The following is a 12,782-nucleotide window of genomic DNA, read 5'->3' on the forward strand; positions in this document are numbered from 1 at the left end:
ACTTATTCTTAGATATCTCATTATTTTAACTACTATAAGTGGAATTTTTTTCTTGATTTCTTCTTTCGACTGTTCATCACTAGTGTATAGAAACACCACTAATTTTTGCATGTTCATCTTGTACTGCACCACTCTGCTGAATTCATTCATTAGTTCTAGTAGCTTTGTCATAGATTTTTCAGGATTTTCTATATACAGGATCATGTCATCTGCAAATAGGGAATGTTTAACTTCTTCCTTTCCAATGTGGATGCCTTTTAATTCTTTTTCTTGCCTAATTGCTCTGGAAGCAATTCCAGATCTTAGAGCGAAAGTTTTCATTCTTTCACTGTTAAATAAGATGTTAGTTATGGGTTTCCCTCCGCCCCCCCCACATATGCCCTTTATCATTGGTCTATAATTTTCTCTTCTTGTGGTATCTTTATCTGGCTTTGGTATGAGGGTGATGTTGGCCTTGCAGAAAAAAATTAGAGAGTGTTCCTTTCCTCTTCAAATTTTTGAAAGAATCCGAGCAGGATTGGTGTTAATTCTTTTTAGGAATATTTGGTAAAATTCCCCTGTGAAACCATCTGGTCCTGGGCTTTTCTTTTTTGGGAGGTTTGTTTTAATTACTGATTTAATATCTTTTCTAGCAATTGGTTTGTTGAGCTCTTCTATTTCTTCTTGAGTCAATCTAGGAAGTTTGTGTGTTTCTAAGAATTTGCCGACTTCATCTAGGTTATCTAATTTGTTGGCATACAGTTGTTCATGGTATCCTCTTTTTAAAAAAATCAGTTTTACTGAATTGTATTCATAAACTGCATACTCCATCTAAAGTGTACAATACAATGGCATTTGGTATAATCACAGTTGTGCCTTCATCACCTTCAATCAATGTAAGAGCATTTTTATAGTCCTTTTATTTCAGTGGGGTTGGTATTAATGTCCTTTCCATTTCTGACTGTTATTTATGTCCTCATTTTGTCTTTGTTGGTATAGCTAAAAATTTCTTATTGATTTTTTCGAAGAACCAAGTTCTGGTTTTGTTGATTCTATTGTTCCCACTCCCCCACCCCCAAGTTGGCTCCCTCATCTGTTTGCTTGTTGTCTGCTCATTTTGCTTTTCGCTCATTGTCTGCTCATTGTTCACTGTTTGTTGTTTTCTTTAGGAGGCACAGGAACTACACCCTGGACCTCTCCTGGGGGAGGTGGGTGCTGAACTGCTCGAGCCATATCCACTCCCTAATTCTATTGTTTTTAAATTCTCTATCTCATTTATTTCCATTCTAATCTTTGTTATTTCTTCCTTCTGCTTGCTGTAGGTTTAGTTTGTTCTTTTTCTAGTTCTTTCAGTTTTGAGGTTAGGTCTCTGATCTGAAATCTTGCTTCTTTTTCAATGTAACCTTTTAGAGCTATCAATTTCCCTCACCACTGGCTTTGTTGCATCTTATAAGTTATGGTATATTATGTTTTCTTATTATTTCATTCACCTCAAGATACTTCCTAATCTCCCTTGTGATTTCCTCTTTAATCCATTGTCTGTTTAAGAGTACATTGTTTGGGAAACGGACTTTGGCCCAGTGGTTAGGGCGTCCGTCTACCATATGGGAGGTCCGCGGTTCAAACCCCGGGCCTCCTTGACCCGTGTGGAGCTGGCCATGCGCAGTGCTGATGCGCGCAAGGAGTGCCGTGGCACGCAAGGGTGTCCCCCGCGTGGGGGAGCCCCACGCGCAAGGAGTGCGCCCGTGAGGAAAGCCGCCCAGCGTGAAAAGAAAGAGCAGCCTGCCCAGGAATGGCACCGCCCACACTTCCTGTGCCACTGACGACAACAGAAGCGGACAAAGAAACAAGACGCAGCAAACAGACACCAAGAACAGACAACCAGGGGAGGGGGGGAAATTAAATAAATAAATAAATCTTTAAAAAAAAAAAAAAGAGTACATTGTTTAATTTCCATATATTTGTGAATTTTCCATTTTCCCTCTATTATTGATTTCTAACTTTATTCCATTGTGGGGAAGATACATTGTATGATTTCAATATTTTTTAATTTATTGAGGCTTGTTTTGTGACCTAAGATATGGTATATCCTGGAAAATGATCCATAGACCCTTGAAAAGAATACGTATTGTTATGGTGGGTGAAATACTCTGTAGGTTAACCTTTTTTTTTTTTAAAGATTTATTTACACCCCCCCCCCATTCCCCCCATTGTCTGCTCTCTCTGTCCACTCCCTGTGTATTCTTCTGCTTGTATTCTCATTAGGCAGTTCCGAGAACTGATCCTGGGACCTTCCGGAGTGGGAGAGGGGTGATTACTCTCTTGCGCCACCACAGCTCCCCTGTTCTGCTACGTCTTATTTTCTCTCCTCTGTGTCTCTTGCGGCGCCAGCTCTCTGTGTTGGTTGGCATTCCTGTGCGGGGCAGCTTTACCCGCTCGAGGTGGCATTCCCATGCAGGGTGGCTCTCCTGCACAGGGCCACATTGCCGCATGGGCCAGCACTCTGCGTGGGCCAGCTTGCCCTCACCAGGAGGCCCTGGGCATTGAACCCTAGACCTCCTATATGGTAGACTGAAGCCCAATTGGTTGAGCCACATCTGTTTTCCATGTTAAACTTTTTTAAGATATAAAGTAATGAATATAAAAATAAAAACAAGATTCTTCCTTCAAACTCCCCAGAGCCAGCAACTGCTAGCAGTTATATGTGTGTTTTTGGTCTGTTCCTTATGGTATACAAATATACTGATATAGTTGCCATGTCTTCTTCCTCTTGGCTTAAATAAACTCAATTTTATTTTCAATTAAAAACAAACAAAACTATAGTGAAGTATAAACTACATACAAAAAAGTACTCTTAATTGGAATTTTTACAAACACATCCATGTTTATAAGCACCCAGCTCAAGAAAGAGAAAATTACTTTGAAGACCATTTTATTAAACAAATATTTCTTTTGTATATGCTATTTCTATTAAAAGCACACACAAACTGGAAAGGATGTCCCATATGACGTAAGGGCTATCATTCTCAGTTAAAATATTCAAGAACCACCACCTTACATTTCTGTAGCATTTTACACAATTTAAAAATGATTAATTACAATTAATTAATTAGAGTCTTTTAACAGTGTTATTTGTAACTACATGGTTATGGTAAAGATTTTTAAAATCTATTAAAAAAAAGAGATGGGTTTACGCTACAACAGAAATAGCAAAGATACAAAGCTAAGGGAGACTTACTTTCTGATTTAATTCTTTACTTAACCCCACAGGCTCCAATCCATACACATTTAACAAATAAAAGCACATACTTGGATCCAACCCCCATATACAGAACTCATGCTGTAACATTAAGCCAACAGTTAATTCAGTCTGTGGTTTAATTTGCTAATTCATAATAAATGTATTACCAGGTGAGGTCCTACTCCCATTTTATACTTCTCTCTTCCCTCCCTCAAAAAAGGAGGGGATGCAGAGAAGAGGAAGGGAAGGGGAATAGGGAGGGGAAAGAAAGGGGAAGAGAAAGGGAAGGGGATCTGGTACTGTGCTCTTAGTCCGGTTGCAAAACAGCCCAACAATCCAACAATGTGAAGTATGCCTGTAAGAGTATACATAGGCATGAGGTCATAGTCTTTTTTAGCAGTTTAGCAGACTAGGATAAAAAAGGGGTTTAATTTTTAATTTCATTTTTCAGGGCTTAAGAGTGGAAGAGCACTGCCTAGACTCTGCAAAGAACAACACAGCGGAGCCTGCACTGGATGTATCATGATCACTTATTACTCCAAAGTTCAGTACAATGGGGGAAAAGGGGTCATCTGAAAGGTACAAGAGAGACTCTTCCTGAAGAGTTAACTTATCAGTCTGGTCAGTAACTACAACTTTCCAAGGAAGGTGGCCTTTCCTATCTTTTCTCAACAGTTATATTCAAAGTACCTATGTTACCTGAAACAATCTGAAGAAAAACAAGGACTTAAGAGCCTCGGGCGTTTTATTTAATATAAAAAACTGCAGTATTATGCTCTGTTGAATGTCCTTTTGGTCTGAAATCAGAAAATTAAAAGAACTTAATCTTTCTGATGGCCCATATTCAAGTTATTAACTATATGAGATTACACAATACATTTAGTTCATAGTAGTGCATTCATACAGTATTTGAATTTAAAGTAGATTTTGTTATTATAGGGGTAAATAGGCAAACTATGGCCACAACCATAGTTGTCCACAACCACCCTGTTTTTATATGGCCTCCTACCTAAAATGTTAAAGGATTGTTTAAAAAGAGAGAAGAACATATGACAGAACTGAGACAATATGAGAACCACGAAGCCTAAATAGTTACTATCTGGTCCTTTGTAGATCAAATGTTACACATTTTTTGAGTCTGAATGGCATTCTCATTCAAGTCTGAGCATTTAAAACCTCAGCTCCCTCTGCCACTCTACTGCTTTGTTTACACACATATCAGATTTGAAAACGTCTGCTTTTGAGGCAGCAGCAAGGGTCAGTAAAGGAAGGGGTGGGTGAGGATGGGAAGACAGTATGTAAGGGTTCCTAGTATGTTGCATATTGATATAAATCTGCTTTTATGGTGGTGGTGGTGATGGGGGGTGGCTAAAAATAAATGTTCACTGTTCTCAGCAGACTAAATCAGGATACCATTATTTGTTTTCTCTTAAGTGAAAATACTGAGAGAGCAAGGGTGGTGACTAAAGTATATATTTATTGGGAACTATTTGCCAAGCATTGTGTCCTGGAATTACAAAGATTATTGAGACACTGTCTCATAGGGCAATTGAGCATATAGATACAGAAAACAATGTGGCAAGTATACTGCACAGAGGGCATGTTATAAAAGGCACAGAGAAACAGCTATTTAAGCCTGGACACCACTTATCAGGGCATCTTCCTCAAATGAAGACTATCTTACACAGAGCAGATGTGCACAATGTCAAACTGAGGGAGCCAAAGGAAAGAGTTAAAGCAAAAATGTGGTAACTGCACTGATATGTGCTGATATACTACAGACTGCACTTTTGCTTCACCACTAGTTATACAGTTTACCTGTTTTTGTGCTTTAATGGTGCTAAAAGATTAAATCCTACCACTTTGCATTTGTTTGTATCATTTGTGTGATTATTCTCTGCTCATTTAAATTGTAAACTTCTAGAGAATGGGGTCCAATTCTTAGACTTGCATACTGCCCATGAGAGTACTGGGCACCTAGGGGCTCTTTTTTTCCCCCCACAGTTGAATAAAAACATACATTTCTCAATTAGATGTACTGGATACATACAATTTTTTTTTAATCATACAATATATTACACAATATATTTGGTTCATAGTAACACAATCAAACAGTATTTGTCCTTTTGTCTGACTTGCTTCACTCAACATAATGTCCTCCATGTTCATCCACATTTTCATATGCTTTACGACTTCGTTTCTTCTTACAGCTGCATAATATTCCACTGTGTGAATACAGCACAGTTTGACGTTGATGGACACCTGGGTTGTTTCCAGTTTTTGGTAATTGTGAATAATGCCACTATGAACATCCGTGTGCAGATGTATGTTTGTGTCACTGCTCTCAGTTCTTTGGGGTAAATACCCAGTAGTGGTATTGCAGGGTCCCATGGCAAGTCTATAATCAGCTCCTTTAGGAACTGCCAAACAGTCCTCCACAGTGGCTGTACCATTTTCCATTTCCACCAACACTGAATAGGTGTTACTATCTCTCCACATTCTCTCCAACATTTGTAGTTCTCTGTCTTTTTAACAATGGCCATTCTGATAGGTATGAAATGACATCTCATTGTAGTTTTGATTTGCATTTCCCTAATCATTAGTGATGTTGAGCATTTCTTCATTTGTTCTTTTGCCATTTTTTTTTTAAAGGTTTATTTTATTTATTTCTCTCCCTTTCCCCTCCATTGTCAGCTCTCTGTGTCCATTCGCTGTGTTCTTCTGTGTCTGCTTGCATTATCCAGCAGAACTGGGAAACTGCGTCTCTTTTCTGTTCTGTCATCTTGTGGCATCAGCTCTCCCTGTATGTGGCGCCACTCCTGGGTGGGCTGCGCTTTTTTACTTGTGTGTGGGGGCACCCCTACGTGGCACGGCACTCCTTGTGCATGGCGGCACTGTGCGTGGGCCAGCTTACCACACGGTTCAGGAGGCCCTGGGGATTGAACCTTGGACCTCCATATGGTAGAAAGACGCTCTATCAGTTGAGCCACATCCACTTCCCTCTTTTGCCATTTGTATTTCTTCTTTGGACAAATGTCTATTCAAGTCTTTTGCCCATTTTTTAACTGGGTCGTTTGTCTATTTATTGTTGAGTTGTAACATCTCTTTATATATCCTGGATATTAAGCCCTTATCGGATATGTGATTTTCAAATATTTTCTCACATTGAGTTGGCTGCCTTTTCATCTTTTGACAAAATTCTGGGAGGTGCAAAAGTGTTTAATTTGGAGGAGGTCCCATTTATCTAATTTTTCTTTTGTTGCACATGTGCTTTGGGTATAAGGTCCAAGAAACCACCACCTACATGTTGGTCTTGAAGATGTTTCCCTACATGTTCTTCTTGTAATTTTATGGTCCTGGTGTGAGATAGGCATCCTCTTTCGTTCCTTTGGTTATAGATATCCAGTTGTCCCAGTGCCATTTGTTGAAGAGACTGTTTTGTCCTGTTAACATGAACTTAGCAGGTTTGTCAAAAACCAGCTAACTATATAGGTGAGGGTTTATTTCTGGATTCTCAATTCTACTCCACTGATCGATGTGTCTATCTTTATGCCAATAACATGCTGTTTTGACCACTGTAGACTTGTAATATCTTTCAAGGTCAGGCAGTGAAATTCCTCCCATGTCACTCTTCCTTTTTAGAATGCTTTTGTCTATTCGGGTGCACTTTTCCTTTCAAACGAAATTTGGTAATTGCCTTTTCTGATTCTGTAAAGTAAGCTGTTGGGATTTTGATTGGTATTGCACTGAATCTATAAATCTGTTTGGGTAAGACTGACATCTTCAAGATATTTATTCTTCTGATCCATGAACACGGAATGTCTTTCCATCTGTTTAGGTTTTTTAAAATTTCTTTTAGCACTGTTTTGTAATTTTCTGCATACAGATTCAGTACTTCTTTGGTTAAATTAATTCCTAGGTATCTGAGTCTTTTTGTTGCTACAGAAAATGAAATTTTCCCTGATTTCCTCCTCAGATAGTTCAGTACTAGTATGCAAAAACGTTACTCATTTTTGTGTGTTGATCTTGTATCCTGCCACTTTGCTGAACTCACTTATGAGCTCAAGTAGCTTTGTCATGGATACTTCAGAATTTTCTAGGTACAGGATCATGTCATCTGCAAATAATAAGTTTCACTTCCTCTTTTCCATTTGGATGCCTTTAATTTTTTTTTCTTGTCTAATTCCCCTAGATAGAACTTCTAGTATAATACTGAATAACAATGGCAACAGTGGGCATCCTTGTCTTGTTCCCGATCTTAGAGGGAAAGCTTTCAACCTTTCCCCATTGAGTATGATGTTGGCTGTGAGTTTTTCATATACGCCTTTTATCATATTGAAGAATTTTCCTTCTATTCCTATTTTTTGAAGTGTTTTTTATCAAAAAATGATGCTGGATTTTGTCAACAGCCTTTTCTGTGTCGATTGAGATGATCATGAGGTTTTTTTCCTTCAATTTGTTAACGTGGTGTATTACATTGATTGATCCTATGTTAAACTAGCCTTGTATACCAAGAATAAATCCTACTTGGTTATGATGTATAAGTCTTGATATGCTGTTGGATTCGATCTTGCAAGGATTTTGTTGAGAATTTTTGCATCTGTGTTCATTAGAGAGATTGGTCTATAATTTTCTTTTTTTTTTTTTTTAAAGATTTATTTATTTATTTAATTTCCCCCCCTCCCCTGGTTGTCTGTTCTTGGTGTCTGTTTGCTGCGTCTTGTTTCTTTGTCCGCTTCTGTTGTCGTCAGTGGCACGGGAAGTGTGGGCGGCGCCATTCCTGGGCAGGCTGCTCTTTCTTTTCACGCTGGGCGGCTTTCCTCACGGGCACACTCCTTGCGCGTGGGGCTCCCCCACGCGGGGGACACCCTTGCGTGGCACAGCACTCCTTGCGCGCATCAGCACTGCGCATGGCCAGCTCCACACGGGTCAAGGAGGCCCGGGGTTTGAACCGCGGACCTCCCATATGGTAGACAGACGCCCTAACCACTGGGCCAAAGTCCGTTTCCCAATATAATTTTCTTTTCTTGTAGTATCTTTATCTGGCTTTAGTATTAGGCTGATGTTGGTTTCACAAAATAAGATGGGTAATTTTATCTCCTCTTCAATTTTTTGGAAGAGTTTAAACAAGATTGGTGTGAATTCTTTCCAAAATGTTTGGTAGAACTCACCTGTGAAGACATTTGGTCCTGGACTTTTCTTTGCTGGGAAATTTTTGATGATGGATTCAGTCTCTTTAAATGTGATTGGTCAGTTAAGTTCTTGTATTTCTTATAGCAACAGTGTAGGTTGGTTGTGCATTTCTAGGAATTTGTCCATTTCATCTAGGTTGTCTAGTTTGTTGGCATACAGTTTCTCATAATATCCTCTTATGATTTTTATTTTTGTGTTGTCAGTTATAACCTCCCCCCTCTCATTTCTGATTGTATCTACTTGCATCTTCTTTCTCTTTTTCTTTGTTAGTCTAGCTAGGGGTTTGTTGACTTTATCGATCATCTCAAAGAACCAGCTTTTGGTTTTATTGATTTTTTTCTATTGCTTTTTTGTTCTCAATTTCATTTATTTCTGCTCTCATCTTTATTATTTCTTTCCTTCAGCTTGCTTTGGAATTGCTCTTTTTCAAGTTTCTCTAGTTGTTCAGTTAAAATTTTAATATAGGCATTTAGGGCTATAAATTTCCCTCTCAAGACTGCCTTCGCTGTATTCTGTTTTTTTCCCCCCCATAAGTTTTGGTACGTTGTTCTCAATTTCATTTGTCTCGATGTATTTACTGATTTCACTTGCAATTTCTTCTTTGACCCACTGATTATTTATGAGTGTGTTGTTCAGCCTCCACACATTTGTGAATTTACTTTTTTCCCGTCTATTAACTGATTTCCAGTTTCATCCCATTATGATCTTAGAAGGTGCTTTGTATAATTTCATCTTTTCATATTTATAGAGAGCTGCATTGTGCCCTAACATGTGGTCTATCTTGGAGAAAGATCCATGGGTACTTGAGAAGAATGTATAACCAGCTGAATGTGGATGCAGAGTACTGTTATCTGTTAGGTCTAATTCGTTTATCGTATCGTTCAGGTTCTCTGTTTCCTTGTTGATCTTCTGTCTAATTGTTTTAACAATGACATGAATGGGGTGTTGAAGTCTCCAGCGATTATTGTGGAGATGTCTATTTCTCCGTTTAGATTTGACAGAGTTTGTCTCATATATTTTGGGGCACCCTGGTTAGGTACATAATATTTACGACTTACATCTTCCTGGTGGATTGTCCCTTTTATGAATATACAATGGCCTTCTGTATCTCTTATAATTTTTTAAAATTTAAAGTCTGTTTTGTCTGAAATTTGTATAGCTACCCCTGCTCTTTTTTGGTTACTATTTGCACGGAATATCTTTTTCCAGTCTTTCACTTTCAGCTGTTCAGTATGCCTGGGTCTAAGGTGAGTCTCTTGTAAGCAGCATATAGGTGGCTCATGTTTCTTTATCCATTCTGTCAGCCTGTATCTTTTGGTTAGGGAATTTAATCCACTCACATTCAATGATTTACTATAAATGCACTATTTACTTCTTCCATTTTATTCTTTGGTTTTCATATGTCATATCCTATTTTTGTCTGTCTTATCACCCTTTTGGTTATCCTTTCTGCTATTCTTTCTTCTACACTCTCCTCCAAGTCCCTCTCTCCTGTCTTTTTCTTTCAGGTTTTAAAACTTCCTTTAATATTTCCTGCAAAGGTGGATTCTTTTTTGCAAACTCTCTTAGTTTCTGTTTGTACATATTTTATATTCACCTTCATATCTGAAGGACAATTCTGCTGGATAAAGAATTCTTGACTGGCAGTTCTTCTCTTTCAGTATCCTAATTGTATCAAACCACTGTCTTCTAACCTGCATGGTTTCTGAAGTGAAATCTGTGCTAAGTCTTCCTGGATATCACTTGTGTGTGATGGTTTGCTTCTCCCTTGCTGCTCTGAGAATTTTCTCTTTCTGTCTGACATGTGACATTCTGAGTAGCATGTGTCTTGGAGTAAGTCTACTCAGATTTATTGATTGGGGTACGCTGCACCTCTTGGACATGTAAGTTCATTTCTTTTGTGAGAGTTGGGAAATTTTCAGCTATTATTTTCTCAGATACTCTTTCTGCCCCTTTTCCTTTCTCTTCTCCTTCTGAAACTTCTATGACACGCATGTTGTTGCATTTCATGTGGTCAATTCAACTCTTTGAATCTCTGCTCAATTTTCCCCACTCTTTTTTCTCTTTACTTTTAGCTGTTCTGTCTTTGGTATCACTTATTCTTTCTTCTATCATTTCGAGTTGCTGTTGTAAGTCTCTAAAGTTTTTTTTTTTTTTGTTATTTTATTTTATTTCATCTTATGTGTTTTTGATCTCACCTATTGTGTCCTTCATTCCCAGGAGCTCTGTTACTTTTCTGTTCGGGATTTCAAATTCTTCTTTGCACTTGCTCAATGTCTCCTTTTTAAAAAAAAAAAAAAAGATTTATTTATTTATTTCTCTCCCCTCCCCCCCGGCCCCAGTTGTCTGCTCTCTGTGTCTATCTGCTGCGTGTTCTTCTTTGTCCGCTTCTGTTGTTGTCAGTGGCATGGGAATCTGTGTTTCTTTTTGTTGCGTCATCTTGTTTTGTTAGCTCTCCGCGGTGACATTCCTGGGCAAGCTGCACTTTCTTTCGTGCTGGGCGGCTCTCCTTATGGGGCGCATTCCTTGCGTGTGGGGCTCTCCTATGCGGGACACCCCTGCATGGCACAGCACTCTTTGCATGCATCGCACAGGGTGTGGGCCAGCTGCACATGGGTCAAGGAGGCTCGGGGTTTGAACCGCGGACCTCCCATGTGGTAGGTGGATGCCCTAACCACTGGGCCAAGTCCGCTTCCTGCTCAGTGTCTTCTTGATGTCATTTATCTCTTTGGCCGTATTGTCTTTCAACTCATTAATTTGATTTTGAAAATTTGTGCACTCCTCGCTAATTAGTTCTTTCAAATCCTGTCTCTCTTCTGGGGCTTTGATAAATTCCTTTTCTTACACCATGCCTTCCATTTTCTTAGTATGGCTCATAACTTTTTGCTGATGTCTAGGCATTTGGTTAGGATGTAGTTTACTCAGATGCTCAATTTCTTTCTCTTTTGTAGAGATTAAGTGGCAGAAGACTGTGTGTTAGCACTGCTTTTGATTCTTGACTCGACCTGGATTGTTAGGATTGTCCCTGCTGGTTGCTCAAAACTGGGCATTGGACCAGGTAACTGGTTGTAGACACACTTCCTAGGGACTTGAGAAGGAGGTTATAGAGACCAGAAAAAGCCTCTCCTTATCTAGGATTTTTCCAGTCCTTCGCAGGCTCCCATGTGGTCCTGCATAGCTTGGAAGGGCTGGTGGGACACAGCAGACCAAATTTGTAGGTCAGAAGCTTAGTCAGCCTTAGGCTGTGTCTCTCTCTCTCCCCTTTCCTGGGGTGGCAGGTTCCTAGAGCCCCCTTTGTCTACAGCAGCAGGCCCCGAGGCCTGAGAAATCTGAAATGTCTTTAGTGTGGGGGATGGTGCCAGCAGCAGCAGTCGCAGGTTTCAACTCACAGTTCTGTCATCGTGGTTTCCCACCTTTATCCCTCTTTCCTCTGGAGAGTGTCCAGCCTGGTGTCCTAAACCCTAGAAGATCTTTTTCTAGGCTATTTCAGTCTGTCCTTCAGTTAATTTTTTGGAGAAGAGAGTCCTGTGTCTTTCTGGTTTGCTATCTTCCTGGAAGTCTGACTAGTTATAGCTAAAGATTCTAATTCTCAAATCCAGTAAAACCATTTTCCAAAGAAAGGCAGCACAATTCCTTTTCTCAAGGAATAGAGGCATATATATAAGCCTAGGCTTTTGTTCTTTAGCGGGAGAGGTTCTTGATCTTTTATCTGTTAATTCTGAAATCCACAAAGCTCTGAAAACTGAAAAAGTCTCCGCAATTCATTTGGGGGCAAAATTTGATAGGAACTGATGTAAGGTTATTTACAGTCTTTTAGTTAACCCACTTGATGTAAATAATAAGACGTGTTGCTGTAGAAATACCAATTTGTTTGAATAGGGAGTGCTGCTGCAGATCACACTGTATATGTTATAAAATATAAGGTAAATGTACAGCTTTCCCTTCCTAAAATTCAAAAAGTACAGAATTATGAAACACACTTGGCTTCAAGAGTTCCATAGATAAAAGAATTATAGGCCTGCATAACTACTGTTTTATTGTTTGAAGATCACTGACAGCTATTGTCGATCTAAAACATGTACCATTATTGACTATTACACTATCATTACATACTAATAACATGCAAAATCAACATGCTTTGGCTTATTTCCTGAGAAGACAGAATACAAAGTATGACATACGTTCCAAGATTTCAAAAAGAAAAAAACAATTTGAAACATGCTGGCAGGCCTAACCCTTGGGAAACCATGAGAACCCAACTTACGGATGTGGTTTCATTTCTATGTAATTCTTGGGAATGAAACCATCTTTCCCATTGAGCTCTGCCTTGTACCAGTTCTGATCACATTCTTCATTCAAAACCTGAGAA

The 12,782-nt window shown here is 39.1% G+C and overlaps 1 protein-coding gene across 2 annotated transcripts in view; it reads right to left on the reverse strand.

Moving 5' to 3' along the window:
* Nucleotides 1-12,782, reverse strand: part of GRB2 (growth factor receptor bound protein 2) — a 74,431-nt gene that overhangs the window by 10,631 nt on the left and 51,018 nt on the right. For both annotated transcript variants that reach the window (XM_058284710.2, XM_004463867.4), the window contains exon 3: nucleotides 12,678-12,775. In XM_058284710.2, coding sequence (XP_058140693.1) covers nucleotides 12,678-12,775 — 98 coding nt within the window. The remainder of the gene's footprint in view (nucleotides 1-12,677; nucleotides 12,776-12,782) is intronic.

The sequence above is a fragment of the Dasypus novemcinctus genome, chromosome 21, assembly GCF_030445035.2.
Source record: "Dasypus novemcinctus isolate mDasNov1 chromosome 21, mDasNov1.1.hap2, whole genome shotgun sequence".
In the NCBI taxonomy this organism is placed as follows: domain Eukaryota; kingdom Metazoa; phylum Chordata; class Mammalia; order Cingulata; family Dasypodidae; genus Dasypus; species Dasypus novemcinctus.